Here is a 14,491-nt window from a genome sequence, read left to right as displayed (position 1 = left end):
TCATTCTGATGAAGCGGCACACACACACATTTGCATGGAATAAAAACCAGCGGTAAACACAGAAGAAAGTGACGGGACGGGACACACACGTTATCACTCCTACGCACGGACGTTACTGCTGTTTGCTTGAGCACCGGTAGCAACCGTCGATAAACCACTTTTGCAGTTGCTGCAGTACCGCCATGGTACCGCGGTACGGTGCGCTCTGTGAGCGCGACTTTTACGCGGCGCTTGGAAAGTTCGCTGTGTCTAAAGGTACGTCGGACGAGCGCCGATCTCAGAATCTAAAGGTACGTCGGACGTACCCCGATAGCGAGAGGCTAAAGACACGTCGGACGTACGCCGGCCCCTAAAATATTACGGTACGTCGGAATAAAGTCCGTGCTCCGATGAAGTGCGAGTCGGGCGCACCCGCAGGCCGCTGATGTATTCTGAGGTTGTGCTATGAGGTTCCCTCTTGAAGTGCAAATCCGGTGCCACGGAGGAAGAGCCTGTCGTGTGGTCTCATGCGATTCACACTGGACAAGATTGCCATAATGCAAGGGGTGCCTAATGTAGGAAATTTACCACTGGGATATTGATCGCACGATTGTTCATCTGGTTTGTTTTGTTGTTGTTGTTGTGTATTATGCTTATAACAGCGGTGTTTATCTGGAAATAAAGAAAAAAAAACGATTGTTCATTCACTTGACTGTCTGTTACTTGACTGTCTGTTACGCCGCGAAATCCTGCCTGGCTTCGTGGCGATGATACACCGCCTCGAACTCTGGGTGGGAAGTCGTAAGTTCAAATCCTCCTGTACGAGGTTTCTTTTTTTTTTTTTTTTAACGACTACAACCGACATTGCTACGCATTTTTACGTCATTTTTAGATAATGGACTGCAGTGTTATTACGCTGCTTTCATTACACGAAATAAACACTGCACCAACCACCAACCAACCACATTCAACGCTATGTTTGCAGAAGCAAATGTGATTTTTTTACAGGCATGAATAGTTCTTTCTGCAATAAATTGCAATAATACATAAATTCACGCTTTGTTCCTGACCTGTTTGTGTAAATACTTTAAAAAAGTGGAGCTCGGCTTGCGGATTATTTCGGGTGTCCTTCGCAGCGGAGGAACACCCGTTTATAAGACGGAGGAATCAGCCGCTCCGGGCTGAGGAGACGTGATAACTTGCTGCGGTCGGTGTATACTAGTCAAAGACAGCGCAATGAGTTGCAAATGTATGGTGACTTACAAAGACAGAAATGTAGTGGTAAATTTCACGGGGCAATGGAAGCCGAAAGATCTCCTGGACAACCTGAAGCAGACTGGTGCTCTCACAGGAGTTGACTTCACCTCCGCAAGCCTAACGGTGAGTAGTCGTGGTCGGCAGCACGTTGCGTTAGTATTTTGTGCGTGTAATCGAAATATGTCTGAAAGCTGAATTTTCATAGCTTCCGTGGTTACGAGTATCTGGTGCTGTTTACTGCCTACACATCACATGTAACCCACCGGTGCGGCCCAGTGGATATAATGAAGTAACATCGTGTATGTAATCGCGCGCTTTCCCTTGCTGGTGTGGCGATGACGCTCGTCTGTCCCGAGTAAACCGCTTGCAGTCCAAGCATAAAGTGTTAATTGGCGCCTAGTAGCCGTTGCGAAATCTCCCCCCCTCCACGCCTCCTTCCCTCCCGAGGCTATTAATTCCGTGGAGTGCGCTTCGCAGCTATTGTGTCGTGAAATTGCCGTACTCGCTCGCCATTGCGCCCCGACAACGTACGCGTCGACCGGGTGCCGGTAGAGTTGTGCTGGAATAAAACTAGTCAAGAGACGAGGACGCAGGAGATGTAGTTAAACAGATGAGAATGTAGATAGTGGAGTAGGGAAAAAATAGTATGCACGGGCAGGAAAGTGTGAGAATGTTTGGGCCGCGCGCCAGCGAGCGAGTAATTTCACGACGCCTGACTGTTGTTGAGCTTCGCGACTACAGCACGCATATCACGACGCCCGTCTTAGAGTTCATAGAGGCATGAAGTTCACACATGTGGAAATAGATAATGAAATGCGGGCATATGGCCTCGCTAGGAATTGACGTAGGCTCGAGTGAGGGGGGGGATTTTACAACGCCTACGAGGCGCCAGCCAAATTATTCGTGTGAAAAACTGATGGACTGTAGCTCGAGCAGCACGGGGCTAAATTGGGACAATTAACTGACGAGGCCCAAAAAGCAGGCCAGTGCCGACTTGCCGTGTGGGCAGTGGGCACACTGGGGCTCTTCGATTTAGTCTCGGACTCTCCGCAGACTTCCTAAGGAGCAGTCCGGCATTCATTTTTCCTATACATCCCTATGGCGTGGGAAATCCTCAGACCCTGAGACTGTAAATCGAAGATGGCATGCAATATGCCTTTTTTGCTGCAACAGGTTCGTTCATTTAGAATAAAAGCCTCCTCAATTTGTGATAGCAGTGCACTGTTTGTTACCTTATTTTTAGTGTAACATGTTAGATACGAATTACCAAGATGTGTTTATTTTTGCCCATTCTGCCAGCACACTAAAACAGTATTGCCCCACCCCAGCCTCTCAAAATACTGTGGATGAGTGCAAAAATTGAGTAATTGCCATGAAAAAGTAACCTGCAAAATACAGATCAGGGCTTCATGTGCACTGCATTGAAAGCAACCTAAAATGTACCTCTGTGCTCCAGTTAACAAAATGATGCATAAAAATATAACCAATTGGGTGTTTGCCCCACAAAAATAGTAGGCAATTGAAACTGGAAAAAAAAAAAAGTGAAGACGAGGCTACAGCCGCTGTGCAAAATTATGACGCGCGTTACATTGGCATCATCAAGGCAAGTACTTGATTCTAACCTGTGCTGAAAAAAATATGCAGTCGAGCGTACTACCATTGCCCGCACGCAGTGTTGTTGTGCATATAGCATTTGTTTTAGCTGACATAACTTGCTGAGAGATACAGTTATGTGTGAGTGCATAGTCTGCTCTGTTGAATGCTCAAAGGTTTTTGTAAGGTTCAGAGCCCAAATTCTTGCCTCTAAAGTGTCATCTGCTGTATTATTTGTAGAGCTCTCTCCTCTGGCATATTATATTCTAAGTGTATGTAGCACACATTTTAGCTGTCTGTCAAATTGACTTTGAAAGGGGTTGTTACGCTGAATACATTTGAGCTATTTGCCCACATTACCTTTTTTTGTAGGTCTACGATGAGGATTTTCAAACTCACGTTGAGGTTTCCGATGATTTCATCATTCTGGACAGAGCACGGTTCACGATAAAAGAAACGGCTGAATACCGGTGAGTGCAGTTTTGTGCATAAGCATGTGGAAAAAAAATTGGCTCCAATCCACGCTGTGAAGGTGGTTGGAAAGCAAAGCTTTAAACGACACCCACAACAATTGTCCATGCGACGTCACTTGAATTCATACACGTGGCTCTACAAAGAGTGAAACCAAAGATTTTGTCAGCTGTTACCTGGAATTCGCGGGGGCGGTGTCCCGAAAACAGCAGTCGGCCGCGGCCGAGCTAGAACGGCGGACGCCGCCACTGTAGCCTGGCCGTGTGTCGAGGGGAGAAATAAAGCGGAGAGGAGCGTCTTTCGAAGGGTGACACAGGGAAACCTAGCTGTCGTGATGTGCTAGCTCGGGGCTACACCAGCGCACGACACAAGCGCTGTCTAGACACCGAAACAATTTGGCATGTGAGCTTAGAGATTACCATTTATGCTGATTTAAACTACCGTATTTACTCGTGTAATGAACCCACTTTTTTTCCCCGAACATTCGACATGAATTTCAGGGGAGGGTTCATTATGCGGGAAAAAATTTCAGATTTTTAAAAGTTGAAATTTCATACAATAAAGCTGCAAAGAGAATCACTATCAGAGCCTTATCATTTTTGTAAAAACATGTCGGTAATTATGCAATCAAATTTCTTTATTATTTCCAACTACTCGCCACGGAGCTGCCCTCACTCAAGTCACTCGCGGCTTGACGTTCATTGTCGGCCCGCAGCGCACCATGTTCCATGCTGTCAAGGCACTCCAAAACTTTTTTTCCCACACCGGGAAACTTCTTTTCATTGGGGCTGCGGAACACACGGGAATCCCTTTTCATCGCCAAAAAACATCTCGCACGCACTGGGTCAACACTGAAATGCTGCCCAGCCACGCGGTTTCCATGTGTATCAACGCATGCTCCACCACCTTCAGTTTAAAACCGGCTGTGTAGCTCGCATACTAGCTTATCGTACAGCGCGTGCCAGGAGCACAAAAAAAGGTCGGAACACAGCTGAACAACAAAACCACGGAGCGTAACCGCGGAGCAGCGAGAGCAGAGGGGTGCGGAGTACGTTTAGTGCTTTGTTTGCACGCCGCAAGGTTTTCATGACGCAAGAAGGTCCGTTTTGTGTTCAAAAGGTGGTGCTACGCAAGCGCGCAAATTTTAAATTGTGAGCCAGGGCATTCATGCCCACGTCTCCGGCTGTCGTTGAGACTTCTTTTTTGTTATACTGCGTTTTGAGCATTTCTGCGCGTACTCTAGCGTGATGCCAGGTTGGTGCGATCGTCAACGGCATCATCAACGATGCTGAGATAAAAGCATATTCTCGCTGCATTTTCTATTCATTCAAAGTGACAAAAGTAAATTCTCAAGAACAAAAGTGGGGGGAGGGTTCATTACATGAGTGGGTTCATTATGCGAGTACATACGGTAGTTACTTTAGTAAGTTTGAGAAATTGTGAGAAAGCTGAGGGAACTTTTATAATTGCTATTTATCAGAACCAGTTTCTACTTTCGCCTTTTGTAATACCTCTCAAAACACAACCGTATTGGTATTTACCAATTTAGAAAACTGAGTCCCATTTGTTACAAGCAGTGCACAAAAAGCGTTCCTCTATTGGCCAGAAGTTGCTGTACGACCACCTAATTCCGTTGGGTGCGGGTTACCCTAGAGGTGCTGTCGAACAAGTTAATCAATCTGTGCAAAGGCAGCGCGCAATGGGCGCGAAGCTGCTTCAAAACAGGCCCAAAACGACCATCGCTAAAACAGATGACAAAGCCGTACCACCGCTGCCACCGCCATGCGGGGAACGCTGGGTGAATTCGCCACGCCATCTACAGTGGGCTCTGTCAGTGAACCCCCCCCCCCCGCTGCTGCCTCTGCCACGTTGAGTTTGTTGTCCCGCGCGCCACGAAGGAACCGTTGGCTGGTAAAGCTAGAAAGCTTTGCATTAAAGATCAGTATTTGCAAAAACAAGGGAAGTCTAATAAGTGTATGGTGTGTATGGCAGCTCTCTGCAGGTGTGAAAACAATGCATCCTGTGCTGATATGTGAACTGTTATTGTGTGGCCAAACTTTGTCTAAACAGAAGGGCACATGTGAATATGTGGCTTGCAAAGTCAAGGTAAAAATGTTCTTGCTCAACACTATCCAAGATGTCGCAAAATACATGTCTAGAAAGAGCTGTGCCATTTGTGAAAGTAGCCCATACTGAGGTGGGGCACTCAAATGGGTTCATGTCATCCATAAAATATTCTAGCTGGACGTAATAGTGAAACTTTCAAGCACGGCGTAAAGCCTCAAGCATGTGACAAGTCATGAGACGAAAACTTAGAATATCAGCCAGCTGCAAGAATGTGATTTTCAGATGCAAATTTGCTTTTCAATTATCTTACTTTTTTTCATCTGCAGGATTGTGGATGTCCTGGACGTGGAGGTGTTGCCAGCAGAGCAGTTGCCAATGCCTCCACGTACCATCTACACGCTGCCTGCACCTCCCCTAACGCTCAAGCTGAGTATGGAGAAGCATGAACGTGGGAAGCTGTTCAAGCATCGCCGCCAGCTAGTTCACTGGCTGTATGAAGATTTGAAGAGCTACTCCATGTAAGTGAGCTTTACGTAACATTCCTGTTGTATTCTTTTCTTGGACTGTTTGGGTCAAACGTGCTGAGTTAAAACTAGTTCTTGTAACTGATGGAGCACTCCTTTAAATCGACTTGTGTTTGTGCGAGTTCAGCATGTGTGACTGAAGATTCAGCAGGTGTAACGTGTGAAGAATTTGATTCTCGAAAGGATATTGTTGACTGTTTATATTCCGTGCAGGTTTCCCGGGAGACGCTATGTGGACGCAGCAAGTGCCCTGGTGCATGCATACCCAAACCTGGCAGACTGCACTGGCACCGGATACGTAAGGAACACTTTTGTTCTATCAACCTAAGTAATTTGATGATCAGTCGAAGCCCATGCGGTTGCACAAGTTGCACATTTCCACTATCATTTGCATAAGTCCTAATGTTTGTAGATAACTGATGTTTGTCTGGGTAAATTTTTTTAGATTAATGTTGCAAATTATGTTGATAAAGCTCTGTGAGTTAAGCATTGTATATTCACTGCACAAAAGGAAGCAAATGTGTTAATAGAAATAAATAAATAAATAAAAAAAATAATTCAAGCTTGCAAAAAAGAGCTTGTGTTCTGTCACTAATTCTGTTCAGCCTTCCCTGTTTCTGATAAATGGGACAAAACAGTTAGGAAAAAAATAATGGTGCCGTGGTTGGGACTTAAACCACCTGTGATTTACGCGTATGGTAGCTTCAGGTTTGAATTTTACAGTATAAAAATGTGGTTTTTATACTAGCAGCGCAGGAGAGAAAAGCAGCTATGATTGGCTTCTTAACATGACGTCACTCGTTGACTTAAGGGGGCACCTGGTTCTTTGGAACCAAAAAATTGCCCAAAAAAGCATTTTTTGGGTATCACTTTTCTCCTGATTTGCACAGTTTTCCCTCCTAAAATTCCGTACGTGGAACAGTACCAAGATAAAAGCCATAGAGGCCCGATTTCAACAAAGAAATAATTATTTTCCCATAATTCCGCACCTTTTTGCCATGAGTGGTATGGCAGTGATACAAAGTTCTCAAGAGGTACACACTAGCATGTAGTGCAGCTAGGAAGATCATTTATTTTGCATTGTGAAGCTGAACGTTTAACCATGTGGTGTGGGAAGCAGATTTTGCATTTTGTGTTTTTTGTCATGCAAAAAAAAGTTCGGTGTTACGCTAAATTTTAGGGCTCCCAAGAGCCCACCAACAAAAAACAGAGCCGGTAGTGCAAATAGTAACTGATTTATAATGAGGCAAGGAGGTGTGAACCAGAAAACATTTTTTGCTCTTTTTCAAAATTAAATGACTACATGAGCCTGCAAACAAAAATGACCTTCGCATATTTAGAGATTCACAAGCCTGAAACTAAACTCTTGAAGGTAAGTTGTGCTTGGTATGATAACAGACGACATAGGAAAAAAACAAACACTTGCACAAGAAGACGGAGCAGTAACAACTCGTTCAAAAACAAGGGAAGTCTAATAAGTGTATGGTATGTATGGCAGCTCTCTGCAGGTATGAAAACAATGCATCCTGGGCTGGTCTGTGCACTGTTATTGTGTGGCCAAACTTTGTCTAAATAGAAGGGCACATGTAAATGTGGCTTGCATAGTCAAGGTGAAAATGTTCTATCGGGGCTCAACACTCAGTGCTTCACAAATCAGTTGTTAGTGTGCCATCTTCTTGCAAAAGTGTACGTTCTTTCCTGTGTCAGTCTCTGTTATCATAACAAGTGCAACTGACCTTCAAGAGCATGTTACACCAACTAGCCCCCAACATCAAGCTTTACTGAACTTGAAAATGAAACTAGGCCCTCTTTTTTTTTCTTTCTTTCTTTCTTTTTAGCCTCGGCATTGTAATTTTGTATTCACTTGAGCTTTTTCTTTGTAATATTAATCCAGCCCAGCTAAACTGTAACAATGGTTATGTCTATTGCAATAGTCATCCTTAAAAAACAATTTCCAGACAACCAGCAGTTTTGGTTTCGTTCTGTGTGTGCTGAGGGATGGTGGCGTAAATTGACACCGCAAGGGCCAAAAGGGCGAGCTGCCTTTTTTACCGGTTTGCTGATCTCGAAATCACAAGAGGAAGCTACGATGGATCACTTTCCTGACATCATTCACTGCTCGAGTGAATGAAAAGCTGAAACTGCATTTTAACTTATTTGCCCCATTCTTGTGCAGGGAAATAACTGGTTAAGCATAGTTTGTACAAAAATCCCCAGTCAACACAGCACAGACTGGCAAAATCGTTCCATGATTCCTTTGAAACTGCATAAAATCCTTGCAACCTGTGGTTGAGCAGCTGTGAAAATGGTGATTAGAATGTGCTAAACTTGTCAACGATTCCTTAAATGTTATGCAGGATTCCTGGAAGCAGCTGTTGATTTTTCGAGGAAAGTACAGCCGCAGCTCAAAGGAAGCTTCTAGTGAAACCACTGATGAGGCCGATGGTGCTGGCACGTCTGGTGCTGGCACGTCTGGTGCACCACCAGCGAAGAAGCCCCGCAAGCTGGATGATCCCACCCCTTCAAGGGCTTCGAGACCCTTTGCAGTATGTAGTACAGTAGTTGCTTAGACCAGTAGTTCATAGGTGTGCCGGGTGGAAGCGATTCTGTTCGAGTGGAAGCGATGGTAGACCCCTTTTAGAGATGGGGGGAGGGGACACGAAAGTAAACTCAGCTGAAACAGTCCTCTTTAATTGCAGGGGTGAGACAGCTGCGCATATTGCGCAGTTCTGATACAGATCGGTTTTCCTGCGCCAGGCTGCTCCAAAAGCTTGAAAATTGTAAAAATTGCGCCAAACTGCTCCGAAACAGTCCGAGAGCCAAGGATTTTAAAGCTCCCGTCAGTTTCAGTGGGGGAAATTGCTTACTGGCAGCATAATTTCTCAGCACCCTCAAGGCGATGCTGTTTGTGAAAGTTCAATTGATTGATCATTCAATAAAAGGCCCCTATAAAATTGTCCTTGATATAGTTTTTTCGAAAGCCGCAAGGTCGGGTTGCATGTTATATTCCGTAAGTTTTTAAAGCTTTCCCATTGAAAACCATTGCAAAGTCCTGTATAAATATTTATGTTTACGGAGGCAACAAAACTTGTTCAAGTTCATGAAAAAATGGCTATTTTCGGAGCGCTGTATCTCCCGAACCTATGTCCGGAACAACATTACTGGGCGCCGCCATCTTGGTGGGGTGAAGATAAACATGGCCGGCGAACGAAGCAGTTGCTCGTGGTTCACGCTAGTTCACTCTAGTTCAGGCAGAGCTATCTTCACAGATTTCTACCGTGGTTTTGGTTTGGGGGGGGGGGGGCTAGGTTTAAATTTCGTTGTTTCATCTGTAACGGGAAGTTGCGCCACTCGAAAGGCAGTTCATCAAAAACGGTGCCCAAACTATGGTATAATCTACTCGAATCTGCTCCTAATCCAGGAAGCTGTTTTTTTTTTCCCAAAGTGTTACCCTTATCATTAATCGTCCCATGGCCCGTTCAGCTGATGTACGTTTGCCCTCTAGGTGTTTAGTAAGGCGCCAAATTTTCGCTGTATATGTCATCACCGGCAGGACGCCACTCGAAAGACAGAGTTCATCAAAAACGGTGCCCATGAATTTGCCGCGTTTTGGCCTTGAGTGTGAGGCGCGGTGTGTGCTTGAAGTGAAATTTCAGACTCAATGCGGTGTTGTAAAACGAGTTATTGCTGCCTTTGACAGCGAGCTTGTGAGTGGCGGGAATGGGACGGTCGACACTGCAGTGTGTCATGTATCCCCCTCCTCCTTTTGTGTTCGTTTTATTCAAGCTGATTCCCACCGAAGATGTACCAACTAGCACAGACCAGAGCCATTCTGCAGCTAAATATAAGTTCTGCAGTGCAGAAGCGAAACTGAAATTTTTGTAAACACGTTGTGAATGGTCCTGTGGTAATTGGAGATTTACAACACGACCACTGACTTGGAATTTGGCAGGCCTGCTTGTTAAGGAAGTGTCAAACAGTGCATGTTTCTTCGTTTCCAGATAAATGATACCTATGACGCAGAGGACAGTGACACACTGCAAGCGCACACCATAGCTATGCAGAAGGAATTCCGGAAGGCCAGACCCAACCTCACCTACATTGAAGATAGCATGGCGAGGACATTCAGGGAGAGACGTAGCTGGATTTCCCTGGAAGTTCCAACTGTCCGGGAGGTGACAGACAAGTACCCGGCAATGATGCTCAGCACGATGGTAAATTGAACTGTTCTTTGTTTAGACCTGCTGTGGCACAGGTTATTTGTGCTGTGCCGATAACTGCTGTCTATACGTGGGACTCCTTGCTTATCAGTCCTGGACTCACCCAAGATTTTTCAGGGCGCAGACAACCACCCCTTACTCTCTAGTGTAATATTTCTCCGAACTCTCAGGCACTAGAAAAAGTCCTCAGACCACTTGTGGGCGATCCGTGGCTAGTAACACAAGGGTAATGTGTCATAGCTACTGGAACAAGATGTGGACAAAACATTTACTATACTTGTAAATCGCTGTTTTGTTGAAGCAGAATTTTCAGTTAATTTGCTGCTGTACTCAGTGTGCACTGGGTTGAAAAGTAGTTGATAATTTCTAAATGCACAGCCACCCTTGTTTGCTTTCTTTACTGCTCCCGTGGCAATACAAGATAGTTAAAACATCATGAAGACAAAATACAACATTATTTAATTTGGAAGAACTAAGCTTCAGTACCTCCCTCAGCCCCATTCTAGCCGCGAAACGTTTTTTAACAAAAAAAAGCGTGTTCAAAAAAATTCAGGGAAGCTTACATTCACGTGCAAGACCTAAATGGCGAATCTGTTGTAGGTGACCATTGCCGGACGCATAGTTAAGTGTCAGTATCATTGTTTATTTGCATTGTTGTGTTGCTAGTAATTGTTGTCATATGCATCCAAGAGGTGATTGTCCTCTTTGCGGCGAGTGGTGGATGCAAAGTCATCCTTAGCATTGTAGACTTCCTTCATTGACTTTTGAGTCACCAGTTGCAGAATTTGCAGGTCTTCTGAAGGTTTGGGCACACTCGTACCCATGTCTCCAAATATCCATAATGGCTTGTAAAAAATGCAGGTTTTTTTTTTCTATTAGAAGATACTGTGCAAGCCAGAACCTCGAGGGTAGCTACAAGGAACATGCTCATGGATGCTCATCATTTTCTCGCTCCTTGGAGTTATTGACGCTTGGTGGTCGCTGTGAGGCATGTGCTCACCGGTGCCCGGCATTTTCTTGGTATTTTTTTCTGCAACGGCAAGCTTATGGCTTGTACAACAGCTGCGCTGTTAAAACTTTAAAATTTTGCACCACAGTGACGTGTTATCGGCAGCAGTGACATCATTTTGGCCAGCGTTAAAAACATAATTTTCATTGAGGTAACTGCACGTTGGCTTTCAAGCGATACAATCGAAGTGAACTAGAGGTCCCACAAAAATCGTCCAATCATGTTTCTTGGAGATAGCTTAGGTCAGCGGCTGCCAATCGCACAAAGATTTTGCAACGTTGTTGAAAATTTGCCGCTATAGAAGTCACCAGTGCTTCACATGTTTTCTTTAATATCTCCATTACTTTTAAGTTTGCAATATGATTGGCATCATTGTTATTGGGACAGAGCAATTTTTCTAATGAACCCAACTTCTATTTCGTCTTCAGGGCCCCTTTAAGTGACAGGAACTTGTTGCTAATGTTGTTGCTTTGTTGTACTATGTTTGTAAAGCTACACCAGGAGTTCCAGAGGCAGACGGGGGTCTGCCTGAAAAGCACCCTGCCTGAACTTCTGGCGACCAGGTCAGAAAAGATTGTGGAGGCATCCCGAAAGAAGCGCCATTTGAATGGATTTTTCGGGAAATTGGACCAGCTGACGGAGCAGTCTGAGCACTCTCAGAAAGGTGTGAACAATAAGCATGGCCTTAAAGATCGTGGTGCTGGAATACTCTCATTTCACATATTAAATTGACTGTTTCATTTGTTAAACTGGCTATAAAGGGCAGAACTTCACTTCGGTGCATCATTCTAGTATTTACGTGCTACCTGCGAATACAATATAGGTTTGTTGCTCCATGGCCATTTCTTGTTTTGAAAAATTGGCTGAAATTAGCTAGTTTAAAAGGGACCCTGCAACACTTGCCATCGACTACTCGGAATGTATTTTGGGGTAAAGTCTATTGTCCCAGCAATCTCCTCCCGCAAAAATTATGAAAATCCACACGAGAACGCGGGTTCGATTCCGGGGCGTGGCGGCTGCTTTTCTGATGGAGGCAAAAAGCAAAAACGCCCGTGTGTTTGACATTTTGGAGCACGTTAAAGATCCCTGCGTGGTCAAAATTAATCCGGAGCCCTCCACTATGGTGCGCCTCATCGCCTGCGTTGCGTCCTTGTGCAAGAAAATAAGCCCCCCAGCCAGTGCCACAGCAGCACGCGTTCTTTCATGTCATGGTACAGCAATGTCTTCGGCTGCTACTCGCGTGGAATCCAGACTTTTCCTCCCGCGGTACCTGCATATTGAAAATTTCCATTTACCACGTAGAAGTGGGGCATGTTAGCTCAACCCTGTATGACTTTACACATGAAAAAATACTTGCTAGGCCACTCAGTGTGCTTTCTGACCCTAGGAATAGTGTGTACCACATCCAGTTTTTTTTGGGGGGGTTCACCATGCTGCATGGTATTGTCTAATATATTCTTATGTAAAAGTGACATCTTCTGTTCCATTTTTAAGTTTTTAAATGCTGATGCTTTGTGTTTACATGGAGACTGCTTAAATTTACATTGGATGATAGCTGAAAACGGAACAAATGAACGGACAGAAGAGGTGATGCACGAACACCCATTTGGCTTGTTTACCACGCTTCACTTAAACCTTGTATTTCAGACCTCCTACTGACAGCAAGTGTGTGTCTCCTGCCCTCCCTTGTGAAGGAAAGAAAGGAGGCATTCATTTCCTCCCACGTAAGCCTGTTAGCAGTCTATAGTGAACTTGCATGCAAATGAGCCATCATTATAGAGCCGCTATGAGCTGCCACGATGGCGCAAGACATTTTGGTGATGAGCATGACGTCACAGTTTCTATTGCGGGTCTAAGTGGCTGCTTTTCTGCTTAAATCAAAGGACAAAAATGTGTATGATTTCACTCCCCGGCTGGAAGAGCCTTCCGCTTAAAAATTATGTAGGGCAGCAACTTTCACCCACCGGCCGTGCAACACATCACGGTGGTGCACTGCTTTTTGTTGCCTGAAGTTCTTACTTTCACTTGTTTCGCGCCCTTCCCAGGCATATCACAATTCAGCAGGGTCTGATTTGCGCTGCCAATCTGGCCCAGTGTGTACTCCTTCTCGAGCTGCTTCTTGATTACAAAGCACTGGAATGTGACTAGCTTCTCCTCAAAAGTAAGGAGCAAGCTTTGGCACGCAGAAGTCTGCAGTCACAGGCTGAACCCGAACCGCTTGATAAGTTCGTTCCACTGCTTTTGCTGTCGGCGTGCGTTCTTCTCATCGACACCGAACTCGTGGTGTGCTTGGAGGTTTGAAGTTCTCTTGACCTTCAAAACTACCTTCCGCCTAAAAGGCGCGGAGTGGCACCGCTTGGTGGGTGCCACTGTGCCGCAAACACGCGGCCCCTCTCAAGGTGACGCGGCGGCATAAGCAAGCAAGCACGGAATGCTCAGAGCAGTGTTCACAGCATCCGAACAAAAAAAATGGACCCCGTAAACCTGCAAGCTGCAACCTGTGGCTGCGAGATGGCATTGACAGAAAAGCTACAGCCTCAAATCTAAGCCGACCCCCGCCTTTCGCAAACAGCTATATAAAAACAAAGTATCGGCCTAGATTCGAGTAGATACGGTATAAAGAACTTGTTGCCGGAATGTAAGCTGCAGGGTTTGAATAGAGAGCCTGAGATTTTCTCAAACACATAACTTTCTTTTTCGGGCTGGGAATACTACTGCAGTCTCACCATGTGTGCAATGAGTTCGAATGCCTCCCTAAGACTTGTTTTGTGGCCTTATTTCTTTTTACAGGAACCTGACGCTGTGCACCTAGTGCCTACAATCACGTACGAAGGACGGTGCGTGTTGACGGCGCAGAAATACTGCGTGAGGCTCGAACACGCTGGCGTTGAGGAGGTGGACCTGGTGGCCGCCTTGGCAACGCTGATTGCCCTGTACTGGGCATATGACATCGTTTTTGCGGCCAGGGCCCAGAAAACCTTTGACTTGTTGTGTAGGCTGCTGGGCCTGCACAGTGGCGTGAAAACAACGCCACTAGTGCATTTCGCACATGCGCTATTGCAGTGAGCAGTTGTGGTGCAAATAAAAGCTTCTTTCATACTCTGTGTAGTGAAAGCTGAATGGGTGCATGGTCGAGCAATATCATTCCTGTCTCTTTGTACTTGCTTGTGCTTTCTGAAGATAACGCAAGTTTTTTCTGTAGAAAAGAAATGCGTATCTCCAGGAAGCATAAAGGAGTACTAGAACAATGGAATTGTGGCTGGCTTCAGGGAAAGCATGCAGACAAAGCAGCAGTTGGTCTTTCAGAACTTCTGTTACTCTTCGAGGAGCATTTGCAGGGAGCAACACTTGGTCTTTAAACGTGAGCGGTT

The 14,491-nt window shown here is 45.3% G+C and overlaps 1 protein-coding gene across 1 annotated transcript; it reads left to right on the top strand.

Annotated features, from left to right (window-relative positions):
• Window positions 1-835: 835 nt before the first annotated feature.
• LOC144168985 (uncharacterized) lies at window positions 836-14,193 on the top strand. The gene is made up of 9 exons (XM_077697989.1): window positions 836-1,359; window positions 3,202-3,299; window positions 5,694-5,885; window positions 6,105-6,189; window positions 8,249-8,437; window positions 9,893-10,105; window positions 11,613-11,784; window positions 12,768-12,844; window positions 13,911-14,193. The coding sequence occupies exons 1-9, from the start codon at window positions 1,216-1,218 to the stop codon at window positions 14,184-14,186; spliced, it is 1,446 nt and encodes a 481-aa protein (XP_077554115.1). The 5' UTR covers window positions 836-1,215; the 3' UTR covers window positions 14,187-14,193.
• Window positions 14,194-14,491: the final 298 nt, after the last annotated feature.

This window comes from Haemaphysalis longicornis, unplaced genomic scaffold (assembly GCF_048455015.1).
Source record: "Haemaphysalis longicornis isolate Haplotype H1 unplaced genomic scaffold, Haemaphysalis longicornis Haplotype H1 scaffold_2, whole genome shotgun sequence".
NCBI classification, from domain to species: domain Eukaryota; kingdom Metazoa; phylum Arthropoda; class Arachnida; order Ixodida; family Ixodidae; genus Haemaphysalis; species Haemaphysalis longicornis.
The sequence above is the reverse complement of the archived record's forward strand: the minus strand, read 5'-3'. Positions and strand labels throughout refer to the sequence as shown.

Coding starts and splice junctions, on each gene's coding strand:
- LOC144168985 (XM_077697989.1), top strand. CDS start 1,216: ATGAGTTGCAAATGTATGGTGACTTACAAAGACAGAAATGTAGTGGTA. Junction 6,190..8,248: donor ACTGCACTGGCACCGGATAC/GTAAGGAACACT, acceptor AATGTTATGCAG/GATTCCTGGAAGCAGCTGTT. Junction 11,785..12,767: donor GTCTGAGCACTCTCAGAAAG/GTGTGAACAATA, acceptor CTTGTATTTCAG/ACCTCCTACTGACAGCAAGT.